Raw genomic sequence first — 16,049 nt, 5'->3', positions numbered from 1 at the left:
AATTAGTAAAATGTATATGAAAATCTTCCTCCTGTCAGAGTCTGGGGCACACCATGGGACCCAGAGTCAAGTCCCCACCCACCCACGTGCATCTCGAAATCGCGTGAGACCCAGACCTGGCCGGCCCCACCCTCATTGGGTGAGATCCAGACCTGGCTGGTCCCACCCTTGTCAAGCCCCGCTGGGTGGGGGGGCGGGGCGCAGCCTCATGTCCCCTGGTCTGGTGCTGGGACAGGGGGCATGGCCTGAGGTCCCCTGTCAAGCCCCACGTTGGGGGTGGGGTGGGTGGGTGCAGTCTCAGGTCCCTGCTGATTGCTTGTTAAGGGTTAAGGCTCATTATGGAAACCCTGCCTCTGCTGTGGGCACCACCATCTTTGTGACAGAGCAACGGTCAATTTGCATATTCCCTCTTTATTATATAGGATTAGCAATAAACAGACTTTCTCTGTGATTGAATCTGAAGCATAAAAGGGAATTTTCTCACTGCACAATTCACATGCCCTCCACCCCGCCTGTAATTCTATCTCATGCACGTGTACATGCAATTTTAGCCTCGGAAGCTGTGCAAGGGGTACGGGTTTGCCTGCACCGGAAGCGAGCGGCTTACCATTTGTCTGAGGAATGCCATCAGGGAGTTTGTTGGTGGCTTGCGTTCTTCTCTTTTGAGTTTTCCTTCTGGGGGTGCAGGTGTGGCCTCCGCCTCTTCGTTGAGATCCACTGTTTGTAAGGCGGAGTCTACTTCCTGGGACCTTCTAACCTCTACCGGTGACTCACACACCACCTGGATTGTTTTGCCAGGTAATAAGACAGTAAAAAAACATTGCCCCCAACCATGTTTTATAAAGCGGGGTCCTGGTTGCCCTGCATCGGTCCAGCGGCTACAGGTTTGAGTCTATGACTGTTTCTACGCAGGCAAATCTTCAAGAGGGGGCACTCATGTCTTACAAGGTGCGCTCACAGCTGCTTTCTCCACAGCTGCCAACAGGCGGCCTGGAAGCAAAACCCGCCCCAGGAAGGTATATGCTTGGACAGGAAGTGCCTTTTGGGGACGGGCCCTCAAAGCTGCCCCAAACGCTTCCCCTTCTAGGAGGCCCACCTCTGATGTGATGTAGGTGACCTGCACCTGCCTGTGTAAACATCGGGGGAATCATTCCCCTAAGAATTCGGCTTCAGAGACCATGACCTGGACAACTTCCACTCCACATCCTTGCTCCCTGCACCTGGGGGTAACTGTCCTCTGTGCAGAAAGGATCATGAGAAAGCCCCTCCATCAATAGACTCCACGTCCTCGCTAACTCATTTCCTTCTCCACCCCAGACCGTCATTGTTGCTTAGCTGAAGTTCAGATTTCCAGAAGAGAAATGAACTTGGCAAAGTTGTTTACAGCCCCCAGCATGGTGCCTGGTGAGCTCAGTGTCCCTGATTGTCTGTGGGGATGGCTAGCCAGCCCTGGTGCACAGCTGGGAGGTCCGGGTCACCTGCCTCTGATCCCACACATGTCCTTGTGCATGGCCTGCCTTTGTGCTGGGTCCTGGTCACATCTGGGGCAGTTTCTGCATTGGTTGTGGTCCCTGCAACAGGACCAAAGTTAACTGAGAGGGTTTATAACTTTTGTTTGCTAGTTTGTTTCCTCAGGCAGGATTGGCAAACCATTACCGGATCCATCCGCGTCCGTTGAGATATGGCCTCCAAACTAAGAATGGGTCCACATTTTTAAAGGTTGTAAATATATTTTTAACTGAGAGATATGTCCATCAGAGACTGTGTGTGGCCTGTGAAGTCTAAAATCTTGACTCTCTGGCCCTTGACATATGGTTGCTGTCCCTGCCTTGGAGGGAAACAGTGTTTGGTTTCCTGGTGCCAGACCCCAGCTTCCTCGGTCTTGCCCTCACTGCAGGGAGTAGGGGGAGGAACTTACTTCCAAAGCAGAGCAGGCTGTGGGGAAACCCCTCTCCTGTCCTTCAGGATTTGCAAATGACCCAAATGATGACCTTGGGCATCTATCTCAGTATTGTTAATGGGAACAGGAAGTTGTCTGTCCACCAACACATCAGCATGCAGGAACATCCCGAAATGAGGCAGTTACATCTCCGCTGTTTCCCCCACTTTTTCTTTCTTAAAATATTGGCATGGCTTCCAGCATCTTTGCTTTGTAAACAAAGTTCTCGGTTGGAGAGTTACAAACTCAAAAGTCCCAGGAGCTAAGACGCTGGCTTTCAGCAGGGACTCTCAGCTTGGACTGACCAGATGAAGACAAGGAGGAGTGGTGGGAACTGCCATGAACAAAAGACAGGTTGCTCCATTTACAGGGGTTTGAAGAACAAAGCACGGGGCCAGCCAAAGAAAACACGTTCGTGAGGAGGCTTCTGCGGGGCCTGGGACCCGGTTCTGGCTTTAGGAAACCAGCTCAGACTGGAGCCAAAGGAGAGACTGGCCTGGCAGTCAGGGGTGGGCGTGGACTCCCACGTCTAGGCCCAATTTAATTCAATTGCATTTCTGAACAGTACACTTTAGCCACAGGAGCCCTGGGTCAGCCTGCAGTGCAGCCAGGGGACACGGTGATTATGAGCGCAGCCTCCAGCACCAGCCTGCCTGGGCCTACGTCCGACTCTGCCCCTCCCAGCGGCTCTCACACACCAAGTCCCCACTCAGCATTGCTGGGCCTGCATTTGCTCACCTTTCCATGGGAACAGCGTACACATCAGAAAGCTGTTTTCAGAATCAAACCGGGCAAAGCAGGTAAAGTGCCTAGAACAGCCGTGGGCAAACTACGGCCCGCGGGCCGGATTCGGCCCGTTTGAAATGAATATAACTAAAAAAAAATAAGACCGTACCCTTTTATGTAATGATGTTTACTTTGAATTTATATTAGTTCACACAAACACTCCATCCATGTTTTTGTTCCAGCCCTCCAGTCCAGTTTAAGAACCCATTGTGGCCCTCGAGTCAAAAAGTTTGCCCACCCCTGGCCTAGAACAGCGCCTGGTGCGTGATACGCTCAGTTCACACTCCTCCTGCTGCGTGTGCTGTTAAGAGAGCTGTTTGCCATGTGGGCACAGGTTCCCTGGAATCACCCCCCATGCACATGTGCCCCGTTTAGAGATGATGCTAATAACTACCTGTTTACTGCGCCTGTCACTGTGCAAGGCAGTTTAATACTGGCTTCGGTAAGTAGTTCAGAGACAGCTCAGCGCAGGCAGCGTTACCTCTACCGACAGGGGAAGCATCGGAATGACTGAATGACTTGGCCCATGTCACACTGCAGGTCAGTAGCCATTTCAGTGAGGATGAAGTTGTCTACCAGTAACTGAATAGCTAATAGTGACCTAACCAATAATGCTATGGAACAAAACATTTCAAAGTCAGAAGTTCTGGGATTGGTTTAGTGGCTCCACAATTTCTCTGAGAACCTGAGCTCTTTCTACCCTTGGGCTCTGACATCCTTGGCATGCTGGCTTTTATTTGCTACCTCATGGATATAAAGTAGCTGCCACAGGCCCAGGCATCACATCCTCCACCCAGGGTCCTAAGAAGGAAGGAAGATCACAGCAAAAGATTTTGCTCCAAATGAACTTCTGTACTTTAATTCTCTACCTCAGGAGCCATTTCGTTGGCCAAAAGTCGGTAACATTTTTACTCCTACACTGATTACTGGGGAAGAATATGGAATTATTGGTTTAGACTAATCATGATCAAATACTTTGGGGATGTAGTAGTTACCAACCGTGCCTAAGATGAAGGGAAGCCAGGTGGAGAAAGAGAAATGGCCTTAGGTAAGTAATGAACAGTCTGATCCACGGACTCTGGTTCGGAATTATTCTGGCTTTGAGGCCAGGCTGGAGGGAAAATTACTCACACAATAAAGCGATCAGGTTGTATGGTGATACCTCTATAAATCAACTTGATCTGCTTGCCAGTGGTTCTCTTGCTGGGCCTTTCTTAAGGTTGCCAGGTGTCAACTCATAAATCCTGGACCAGAGTCTATTCTAAAAAAAAAAGACTCCCCAAAAAGTTGGCTTTCAGCAGCCAAGGAAAGTCCAGTGTGGAAACACAGAAGGATTTAAGCTAAGTTAGGAGCTTATTTGAATATATAGACATGAGAATTTCACTTTTATTTGGATAGTTTTCTGATTTCCTTCCAGGCCAGGGCTTTGGAAAAAGTTGTTCCTTATTTAGAATGTATGATTGCATCTGCACATTTTAATGAACACAATTAGAGTCAGATTTACACTATAATTTAGGATTAAATCCCCCTTGCTTGATGCCAGGAGGGGATATTAGATGTTGCATGAAGATACATATTTTGGCCAAATACAGTTTCACTTTCTGCCTCAAATATTATACCATACTTACTCTTAAAATTTGGTTTATACAGTTTTTACTAGAGCTGTGAGTTTTGTAAACTGATTTATAGCCAATTTTTGTAATGCTTCTTTATTTTCTTGAGAAAATATTTTGCTTTTTTTTCATTTATCTCTCAGCTTTTGCATTTATCTTTGGTATCAGTAATTTAACTTATGTTTATATTCCTGTTTTAAATTCCTCACTAGAAAGTGAAATACTTCCTGTTTGCCCACTAGACATTAACTCTGCATCGCGGCCTGTGAACTGTGGGAGACCCGGTGCCTCAGACAGGCCACCACTCACGAATGCCTAAAGGAAGTTTCTCTGCAAAAAACCTCAGGGCCACGCAGTTTTTGCAGAGAAAAACACACACACAAGAATGATAACGTAGCCATTCTAATTTCTATTCCACATCGCCAACAATATTTCTGGAATGTGCTTGGATTTTCAGTATTTGTTCAGTTCCAGCAACTAAATGAAAACGAAAACGCAACCCTATCCATGGCAAGTACACAAGAGACACCCAGAAGAGCGGAGTATATTTTGCTCCGGCAAAACGATGGTGCTCGGTTTCTAAGTTGAGGAGCAGTGAACTCACCATCCCCACTCATTAAAGTTTCCAGGGACTGCCACTTTCAGAGCACGAGGCCAATTCACTCATTCCCGGGAAGATGTTTTGGAAAGATAACATTTTCGTGGCGTCTGGTGTGGAGCCAGCTCCTTCAGACATGAGTGCACAGTCTTGAAAACTTTGGCCATTGCTCCGAAGATCAAGGCCAAAAAGACAGTGGGGCTCCACCTCAGCCTCTCAGGTACAGACTCACGGAGTTGGCTCTCCCACCCAAGACCAACAGTCTCAGCACCTATTGCAGGAAGAGGCTCTCATGCCTGAGGCAAGTGCCTGTCCTGGGTACCACCCACGGTTAGTAGAGAATCTGGGTTGTCATGCAAATGAACGTGAAAGAAAAGAAGCAACCAGAGCAGAATGGAGCAGAGGGTGTGGCATCCTTGTCCCGGAAGGAAGGAAGTATAAAGATGCTCTTATAGTTAGTAGACTCTTTCAGCCCCTAAAGGATAACAAATGATAAAAGCGTGTGCTCTGATTTTGCACTTAGTTGGCACTGATTCAATGGGCATTACAAATGTTCACCCCAAGTTATTCCCCAGAGTCCCTGATCCCGTGCAAGGGTGAAAGAGTCCACGGCAGAGGAGCAACCCTGGGAGCATGCAGGAACACAGCTCGGGAGCTGAGCGGCCCCTGTCCAACATGCAGATGAGAATGGAATGAGTCTCACATCATGCGTCACTTACATTCTCCTCTGCACCTGTGGGGACGGGCTCCTCTTTAACCGACTGAAGGGAAGATAAAAACAAAAGCAAGAGTCAGAACGTTACAGACACCGGGGCTGACAGCCTCCGGGTGCAACTCCAGGACGTTGCTTATGTGCCTTGTTCCAGAAAGAACTCAAAGGAGCTGACACAAATGTACACAGAAGAGCAAGATCATACATACTATGTAGTTTTAAATGCAACAAAGGGAAAATGAACAGCCAGATGCAGCCTGGAGAGGGGTCACTATAGAGAGCACAAGCCGCAGTCTTGGCTGTAACACGTTTATGGTGACATGTCCTGGCAGCTGTTGGAAAGGGGGAAATATGTTCGGTCGCACAATACATGGACACTGTTAGGTAAAAACAAATGATGATCAGGAAAATTCTGCAGCAGGACCAGAGAGAGTCATCCACGGTCCTCAGAGAGCAGCAGGCGCCGCGTAACAAGCAGGCCCTTGGCCTTGTCCTGACCATCGCACAGCGGCCAGAGTCAGAAGCTGCTCATGTCAGCCCTCAATAGGGGCCATGTTCCTATGTCCAAGCCTAATTCTGGTAAAACACGTCAATGGACAGCCAGAGGGCTGGGGCCCAACACATCCAAGTTCAGACACGGTTACTCCCTGTCCTGCCCCAAACAGGAGCGGAGTTATCCCTATTCTATCCAAAGTCGATGCCACAATCGTTATGTCGGTTTGCCAAGCTCCAGCTGCAGAGCTCACCTTTGCGTCTTTCCTGCAGCTGTTCCTAAACTTTCCGGGTGGTGGTGTTTACAGGCCACTTCAGTCCAGGTTCACTGGACAGATCGGGCTGTCTTCCTGGAAAGTGAGCATGAAGAACATATTCTGCACATGGTTTCCAGGTGTTCATTCACTCTCACATCTCTGCTCTTGGATTCAGGTTAAGAACTCCTCCCCATATCTACTTAGTTCCCAGTCCTGCCTTTATTTTTACCTTTAAAACATCCAGTGGAAGGGGAGACAGGAACTGACATTTACAAATCCATCTTTTGCCCTTGGCACTTTGTATATGTTCTCTCACTTACTGTGGCCCCGAGCAGTAAGAATGGGGACCCTCATTTACACAGCAGGAAACGGAGGCTCAGAGAGGGGCAGTCACTTGTCCCAGGTGGAACAGCTAAAAAGTGGTGGAGGTGGTTCTTGGACCAAGTTTTCTTCCTGCCACGATGACTTCCAGGATCAGAAACATTTTTTTTTTTTTTTTTTGGTGGTGGTGGTGGGTGTTTGTTTGAGTGTCTTTTCCCATTACCAGACTTCTTTCTCTCTAGACTTCGGTGTGGATCATTTATTGTATTTATCTTCTTATAATGACATTTACCTGGGCACAAACATGCCCCTAAAAAGGACTGTGGGTTTTCTGGAAGCTTCTGATTGTCAAGAAACCATAGGCCATCCAGAAGAGTAGCTTTCTTGGAATTACACTCTTTCTCCTTGAGAACAGTTGCATGCTACTTAATATTATGAACAGGTGAGGAATTAAACAATATTTTGAAACCCAGACCGCCTCCAACCTGACCTGCTAAAGTTCCAAGAGGCAATATACTGCCCGCTTTAGGCGGAGACAGTCCTCCCACCATTTCCAAAGAGCAGTTTTCAGTTCTTCAAGCCTCTTTGCCAGCCCAGCTGGCTGGGATGAGCTTAGCTTGTGTCTGGTTTCTGTGCCTGGGGAGTCCTGGCCGTTGTCGCTCACGGTGTTCGAGATGGGACTGGGAACCTGGTGCAGGTGATGGTGAGAAGCAGGAGCTGCTTTGGGACACGATGCTTCTGTGATCGTTGTCATGATTTCAGACTTCCAGGTCTTCCTGACATTTCGCAAATGCTCATTAAGTTCTAGTTAAAGTCCTGTTGAAAGGGAGGTGGGCACGTGTGGCACAGAGAGAGGTGCCTGCCAATGGCAAGGGGAGACCTTCTCAGTGTCACTGAGGAGTGGGGGTTGGGAAAAGGAGGTGATGGGTTACCTTCTAAGGCAGCGTCCAAGAGCTGCGCAAACCCCTTTCGCACACTGGCCGTGCGTGTCGCCCTTAGGTCAGCAGGGGCTGACCTATCCAGTTGGGATAATTGGATAAATGACTGGCTGGGCTCCTGCCCCTCCCGTGTTGGTCACATGTCAGAGACACCCGCTCAGAGCCCATGTCTGGAGCAGCTTGCACAGCGGGTTTGTGGCTGGAAACACCAGAATTTTCTAGTGCTTGTCAGCATTTTACAGAATTTTTACAAGAACGATTTTATAACTAAAACATTTTAATTAATTAATTACTTTGTTTACTTTTTATCTTTATTGTTTAAAGTATTACATACATCACCCTTTTCCACAACTGACCCCTTCTAGCTGTCCCGCCCTCTCACCCCAGGCCTTCACCACCCTATTGTCTGTGTCCATGGCTTGTGCATATATGCATATGAGTTCCTTGGTTAATCTCTCCGCACCCACCCACTACCCCACCTTCCTTCTGAGGTTTTACAGTCTGTTCGGTGCTTCTATGTCTCTGAATCTATTTTGTTCATCAGTTTATTTCGTTCATTAGATTCCACATATGAATGAGACCATGTGATACTTGTCTTTCTCTGACGGGCTTGTTTCTCTCAGAGTACCATCAGCAGTAAAAGAGAAGGATCTCTTACCCTTTGAGATGGCATGGAGGGACCTGGAGAGTATTACGCTAAACTTATTTTAATTTAAAGAAAACGAAGGTCTCAATATTATTTCCAATTAGAAGAGAAGTTCCCGTGAGACTGTAAACTGCAAGAGGTCAGCAATCTCCCCACTGCTGTCTTTTCTTATTGATGGATCGATTGATTGAATTTATTGGGGTGACACTGGTTAATAAAATTAGGTTTCAGGGGTGCAATTCTACAACACGCCATCAGTATACTGTACTGTGTGTTCACTACCAACTCCCATCACCCTTTACCCTCTTCTGCCTCCCCCACCCCCCTTTCCCTCTGGCAATCCCATAAGGTTGTCTGACTATGAGGCTTTTGTTTTGTTTTTTCTTAATCCCGTCACCTTTTCCACCCAGCCCCTCCCCCTCCCCTCTGACAGCTGCATGTCTGTTCTCCGAAGCTATGAGTCTGTTTCTATTTTGTTTTTTTAGAGAAAGACAAGACCCATATGATTTCACTTATAAGTAGAATCTAACGAACAAAATAAAGGCACTGCTGTCTTTTCAATGCTGATTACTTGACACAAAGTATTTAGCACAAAAAAAGTCAGCACTGATGAAAGAAACCAATTAAAAATACTGTCACGGGAGTGAATCGTTCCATTTTACCTCCAGAGGGCACGGTTCTTTCTGACCCGGTGAAAGAAGGAAAAACAAGATTCAGCTTTTAGTAATTTTTATAATCGACTAAAGAAGTAAAACCAGATAATGTTGGAAAAAAAGAGTGGAATGGAAATAAATGAAATTCTGTTATTAGGGAGATAAATGTCCAGTACCCGCCTTTTATCTCCATGGGAAAAGCTTGAATTTCAAAGCACACCTCCGAGAGAGCCCTAAGGGAAGAAAGGAGGAAGCACGGAGGCTTGTTGGCTTAGAGACGCCCCCAAACCGGGCGGCCCAGAAGGATGAGAAGCGGATATGGGCAGTGCCCAACCCTCCCGAGCGGAGGCCAGGAAATCAATGACCTGGGGACAGCACCCACCGGCCACTTCTGCGCTGGGCACGTGTTAGGGTTTTACCAGAATTATTTCACCGAACCCTGGCTTCCTTTCCATGACGTGGTGCTCTTCTTATTTGCATTTTACAGCTTAGGAAACTGAGGCTCATCCAACAGGGACTCAAAGTCAGATCTGTCTTACAACAGACTTTTAACCCTTGCGTAAGGGATCCTCCAACGTCTGATACTTGCCGGCCTCCTGTGAGGTTTTTGCCTTGTTGTATGCGCCATCGGGTGGCGCCTTCAGCATCCTCGATGCCCAGGCTGGCTCTCCCCGGCTGCTCCCAGCCCATGACTGAGCACTGGGGGTGCTGGGCTATTTCTGTCCAAAGTGTGGCCCCAGAACGCCCAGTGTCTGTGCTGGGAACCCCTCTGGCTCAGCCCACCCTCAGGCTGAGGGACCTTCTCCCTCTCCATTCCCTCCCTCAGCCACAGGTCACGGGTGTCCGGCTCTGATCGGTGGGCAGGCTCTGTGCCTCCTCCTGCCACTCCCGTTACCCTTCACACTCATTCTCCTCTTGCACCTCACTTCTGTCTCGGGGTCTGCTTCCTGGAGGATCCACTTTACCTTTACTTACTTACTGTCAGTACCGTGACTTACGCTGCACTTGCCCTGCAATTGGGCTGCTTTTGAAACCTATCTCTTACCTTGAACAAAATATATGTTAAACCAAGTTCAATGTGCCAGTTCTGTTTTTCCTAAAACACTTTAAATGCATATATATTTAAATAAAAGTAAACCTGTTTGACTACGGGCCACCAAACTCATGTGCCCTGCCGCCCCTATGTGGATGTCACTCACTAGAAACTGTCCCCTACCTTATAGTGCTGATAAAAGATTTTTAAAAGTAAGTCATCGGTGGTCGGTGAGGGAAGAGGGTTTGAACTGAACACCAAATGGCATCACCCTGAGTTTTCACTCGGTGTTGGAGTTTGTTCCTGGGCAGAACCTGGAAGGAAGAATTCCTCACGGCAGGAAAACACACAGGAGGACATTCAGAAACCAGCTAGGAATCCAGGATTCCAGATGAGAGAACAAACTAACTCCACAGCGGCACCTGTATCATCCCCTGCCTGGCCGTGTGTGCAAGTGGCATGGGTTTTGATGAAATTACTAAATTGGATTTTCCCAGCTCTACGGATCACACCCACCGCCCGCCTCACCCATCACCTCTTGCTCATCGTTTGGCCACATTGAAAACACGCAAGACTTGAGAACATGTGTGGCAGCTGTGATGACCGAACAATAGCTCTCAGAATGACTCAGCCCCACCCAAACCCCTCCCTCCCACGGCTCCTCCGTTCTAGAGAGGAACAAATCAGACCGGGGTTTACATTTTCCCATCACAGAGCACGCTGTGTGCTTGCCCCGTGGGAAGCCGGTGGACACCTTGGCTTTTCCAAAGGACCGTGAAACCTGGTGCTTCTAGTGACTGCTTACAACTGGCTGGGCAAACAGAGCCCGGGGGGGCTCATCTCGCCAGGGACAGAGTGCTCAGAGGAAGCCGGGGCAGGGAGGGGGTCAAGTAATAAGTGATTTTCCAAAGACAATGAAGTCATGAAATACCACAACCCGCAGTCATGAACCGGAGTAATTCCAAGAATGAAGTATTCTCCTTGTTCCTTCCCCTTCCTTTCCCACGAAACACATGTTTATTCTATGCGAGGCATGTCATTCTGAGTCAATGAGCAAGTCTTCCACTCAATGGCTACTTGAGTCATTTTGCAGAAGAGAAAGAAACACCACATGTTGCTGAGTTCGTTGATTGGCCCAACGGAAATAATTTCTCAAGTCATCCCGGCCCCACGCCCTCTCCACATCTTGAGACCAGCACTTACCTTTTTCCAGAACAGTTTGCCCAGAGGCAGAGGGGAGGGCCCCCCCTTCTGCTTGGCACCCTCCTTTGCTGTTTCTGTGGGTGTAGGATTCTTGGCTGCCCCTTGGGTCTCCTGGGGTACAAAGGTGGCTTTGTCTGACTTCAGGTCTGCTGACGTAGCAGGTGACTTTTCAGCCCCCTATAGAGTTTTAAGCAAAATTGAAAATGATCTCCAGATCTCAAAAGTGAAAGATCTCTCTTTTATAAACATGGGCTGGGGTTGTGCATGTTAATTTTCTTCATACTTTTCCAAATATGCTACTATGAATGTGGGTTTGTGTTAAAATCTTGGAAAAAGTCAAGAGACTTTCCTTTTGGACAAAAATACCTACGGAACCGTTATTGATCATGTTTATGTAAGTAGCTCATTAGGAACCCAGCTGATTGTAAGAGAAACTTTGCTGTTAGAAGGTTAATGCGCACCCAGGCCGTTGGTCTTCAGGTGATATTGATTATGCTCCTATCAGTACAAATATTTTGAACATGCACCTCCAACACGCATGTCTGTTTATCTTATAGAGATGCATTGTTTTACTAACCCCAGTTCAAAATTACAGAAGGGTTAAAATAAATTTAATTTAAAATGGAAGTTTTCGATTTTTCTCCCACACTCCACTGTGGAGATAGCTGACCTAGGCTATGAGTACATATGAGACAGACTGAGTGAAAGGCTCTTGAGTGGGGAGAGCCCCCACAAACCCCATTTCTTCACCTTTAGATGGAGCCTCTATATCTAAATTAGAAGTAATTGAATAGATTGTAATTGACTCAAAACTTCAAGTGTTATTCATTTGACCCCTATTTTCTCTCTCTCTTTCTTCCTTCCTTCCTTCCTTCCTTCCTTCCTTCCTTCCTTCCTTCCTTCCTTCCTTCCCTCCTTCTCTCTTTTCCTCTCTCCCCCTCCTGTCTCTTTCTCTTCCTGTCCTCCTCCCCATTCTCTCTCTCTCTCTCTCTCTCTCTCTCTCTCTCTCTCTCCCTGTCCCCCTCTGGGCCACGCTGAGGTCCAATTCCAGGATGTCTGACTTCCTCAGGGACAGGACCATGAGCTCCCATGCTCTGCCTCCTCCTGAGTCATGGGGTAAAGGGAGTTAGGAGGAAGAGAGTCTCAACTGATCTCAACATGAGTGAGCACCAGCATTAGCAATTATTTTCTCTTAAAAAATATTTTTACTGATTTCAGAGAGGAAGGGAGAAGGAGAGAGAGATAGAAACATCAATGATGAGAGAGCATCATTGATCGGCTGCCTCCTCGATGCCCTCCACTGAGGATTGAGCCCAGGCATGTGTTCTGACCGGGAATTGAACCATGACCTCCGGGTTCAGAGGTTGACACTCAGCCATTGATTGAGCCACATGGGTCTGGCCAGCATAACCAATTTTAACACTCGGTCCTTCTGACCTGACCTCTTTTAAGCATCTTCATTTTATGATTTGTGCTCCAGGAGTTAGTGACACAAGCCCTTTCAATTCTAGGGATGTCAGATCTCTGACTAAAAGAAAAAAATCCGGCAGTAAAACTGGGGTGTGGAAATTCAGGAAGCTTCATGGTACTTTTGATGTTGGACAGAGTCTTAGAGACCCTCTGGGCCAATGCCCGAATTTTCACGGACGGGGAAACTGAGCCCCATGATCTGCTCGACATTAATTAGGGGCCACAGCCTGGCCTCAGCTCTGAACGTTGGCTTTCTTTCCACAAAGCACATCGCCTCTCCATAGGGTGTTTGCAAAGGACATCAATTTGACCATCTGAAGCCACACGCTGTGTTTTCTGTGCTTCTTTGAAGAGGGAGAAATTCTAGAACTTCAGAATCTGGGGGCTTCGGTTGTGTGTGTGGAACCCTCATGCAGCTTTGGCTGAACGGGCTGAGCACAATGACGGGGCAGCCTCGAGCTGGACAGATGCCCCAGCACCTCAGGGTAAGTAGCAAGCACTGATTTACCGTCCAAACAGTGTGGGTGGGGTCGTAAGGGCACTAGCAGGATTGATGACTGCCCCTCGGGAAAACCTGAGTGGGGATGGGGCACTTCTGGGCGTGGCCAAAGCACTAAAACAACGCCCGCCACTGAGCCTGTGGCCACGCCCAGTGTTTGGGGACGCATGAGAAGGTTCCAATCTGAGGCACTGCGGATTCAGATTCAGCCCAAGGAGAGCTGACACTTTTATTCTTTATAGCAAGAATGTTATTCTATTTATTAATTCCAGGCTTCTCCACTTTTTTAGGTTAAATAGTTCTTTTTATAGGAAGAAAATTGAGACTTAGAGAAACAAACCTAGGCATTAACCAGAATTGGTAACCATTTAGAGCAAAACTAGAAGATAGTATTTCATCCTTGAATTTCTTTTCTTTTGTTTTGTTAATCCTCACCCCAGGATATTTTCCCATTGGTTTTTAGAGAGAGTGGAAGTGACTGGGAGAGACACACAGAGAGAAACATTGATGTGAGAGAGACATGTCAATTGGTTGCCTCCTGCACGTGCCCCGACCAGGCCAGGGATGGAGCGTGCAACAGAGGTACATGCCCTTGACCAGAATCACACCCAAACCTGAGACCTTTCCATTCTCGGGACGATGCTCTATCCACTGAGCAAAACCAGCTAGGGCTTGGATTTCTTCTTTTCTGTTCTAGGTTATAATAAAACCAAGAAGAATGATTTTAATCACACCTCCTGTAATCATGCCACAAGGGTTATTGATAGAATCTGCCGGGTCAGTTTCAATGGCCCTATTTTCCTTTTTTTTTTTTTTTTTTTTTTTTTGCACAACAGGATAATCAAGTAAAGAAAATAAACAAACTGTCCTAGGTCTGGAGATAAGAGCCGGGGAGAGCTACCAAACTGCTGCATCTGAGAATTAAGAACATTTGGGAATCCCCTTACTCCACTTTTACACGAAAAGAGACTGAGTGTGACTCGAGGCAAAACCCCAAAGTCCTTGCATGCGAATTACAGCATCCCAGAAAGGGACTGCCTCTGCACCTTCCAGTCGTTTCTGACCCCGTCCTACCCAATATGCACCTCAGGGGCAGGAGGGGAGGCCAGTGATTTGGGGAGGCCCTAGGAAGATTGAACTTGGGGGGTCCAGGGAAAGGGGAGGGATTCTGGGTGTGAGATGAATGTCATCGTGAAATGCAGGGCTGGGGCTGAGTACTCATCTCACACTCCAAGGCCCCTACTCATCAGGGCTCCAGAGGAGCTCAGCTGGATCCCCTGCATGAGGCCTATGGCGTTTTACTAGCTGTTACCAAACGGGCTCCCGCACACAGTACCACTGCTTTTTAACGTTCCCCCTTCCATCGCAAATTCTATCACCCCTTTCTCTCTTTACAGAACAAAACAAGCCTGTATGGAAATTGAAGGGTGGCTTCCTAACACGTTTATGCAAATATAGATTCACCCATGAGAATTTCTATGGAGCTTTTATTTGCATACACAATCCTGGGACTATCACATCCAGCTGGGGACATTTTTTAATAAGATCATTCAACTTAGTGCAGAATGGTTGATATTTTAGACACATTCCCAAGCCTGCTGGCCCAATTCAAGGGTGCTTTTAATTGATGGTTTCAGACCAACACTGACATCTTCTTAGCCATGAGAAGAGTGAAGTCTCCCGAGGACTCCTAAGGACATGGAGATAGAACTTGTTCTGCCCCTTCATTGTTTTGTTCTGCCTGGGTTTTCATGTGGGTTCAGTATAAGCTCAGTTAATACAGGCAATGGATAGAGCAGGCCACAGAAAGATAAAATTGTTATCTTTAAGTTAGAAGAGTATTTCCCAAAGTGTAGAAAGCATACCACTGATGATATCAGAAAGGATTTTACGTTGCACAGAGATATGACATGACATGACACTCAAATAGTGAAAATGCTTTTTCTTTTTCAACTCTCACTGAATTATTCCAAAAAGATCTGGGGGAAATTCTTGGTCTGCTGGTGGCTAACTGCCTTTAAAGGGCATTAGATTTGGACTTAACACAAACAAAAATGTAAGCTCTTTTTTTTTATTAGCCATATTAACAGTTACCTTCCTCGTCTGAGGATTCTGATTTCCTACGTAAAATGTAATATAAAGTTTCTTTTAAAGAAGCCTTTAGGAAATGGGTTGACTTCAATATAAAAATATCAAGTAAATAATAGTGTATATGACAAAAGTGATGACGGTGGCATGCATACTTTCAACATTTGGGAAACACTGGGTTAGAAGAATAGTTTCAGAACCCTGGTCCACGCTAGGAAGAAACCAGTGTGAGATGTTTATAAATATGGAGACTTTTAAAAAAATTTACTGAAATTTGATTCACAGAATCTTGAATCCCCCTTTAATAGTCCCAATCACCCAAGGTTCTCTCCTCCCCGAAGCGGAGCTGGGTGGATACGGAATGGCACGTGCATTGCGTGGTGAAGACCAGGGTTCTTTGTTCCCCTCCTAGTTCAACAAATACAGACCTTATGCCTAAAGAACCGTCTAAAGGCGAGTCCTAGCCTGGGGCTGTCCAGGTGCTTTTTCTTGGCGCCTTTCGCCTGGATCTCGAGTGTCCTCTGCCCAGCTTGCCCATCACAGACACTTTCTGCTTTGCACGCCTTTTGGGCAACAGCAGTCACAGCTTAGCACTTTGTTTTTAAACAAAACCCATTCCCTCCATTGTTTTTAAGTACATTCAAACACTTCGACAATTCGCAGCATATCACCTGCATCCCCCAACCACAGACGTCATGTGGCTGTGTCTCTCTTTGAGACTCTCAAAGGTGATTTGCTAAAGAGCACAGTCCATGGCAGGCACACATGGGTTTTCATCAGGGCACCTTGGTTCAATGACCC

At 47.1% G+C, this 16,049-nt stretch overlaps 1 protein-coding gene across 4 annotated transcripts in view; it reads right to left on the bottom strand.

Annotated features, from left to right (window-relative positions):
• BCAS1 (brain enriched myelin associated protein 1) overlaps positions 1–16,049 on the bottom strand; it is a gene marked incomplete at its 5' end in the record, with an annotated part of 67,835 nt that overhangs the window by 13,354 nt on the left and 38,432 nt on the right. Inside the window, 4 exons of one of the 4 annotated variants that reach the window (XM_081096538.1) lie at positions 608–781; positions 5,656–5,697; positions 11,192–11,368; positions 15,677–15,811. In XM_081096538.1, coding sequence (XP_080952664.1) covers positions 608–781; positions 5,656–5,697; positions 11,192–11,368; positions 15,677–15,811 — 528 coding nt within the window. The remainder of the gene's footprint in view (positions 1–607; positions 782–5,655; positions 5,698–11,191; positions 11,369–15,676; positions 15,812–16,049) is intronic. The other 3 variants (XM_081096539.1, XM_081096540.1, XM_081096541.1) reach the window with 3 other exon arrangements.

Source organism: Myotis nattereri (assembly GCF_964212035.1).
Source record: "Myotis nattereri genome assembly, chromosome: 8".
Taxonomy (NCBI): Eukaryota; Metazoa; Chordata; class Mammalia; order Chiroptera; family Vespertilionidae; genus Myotis; species Myotis nattereri.
Note: the sequence above shows the minus strand (reverse complement) of the source record. Positions and strands in the feature narration are given on the sequence as shown.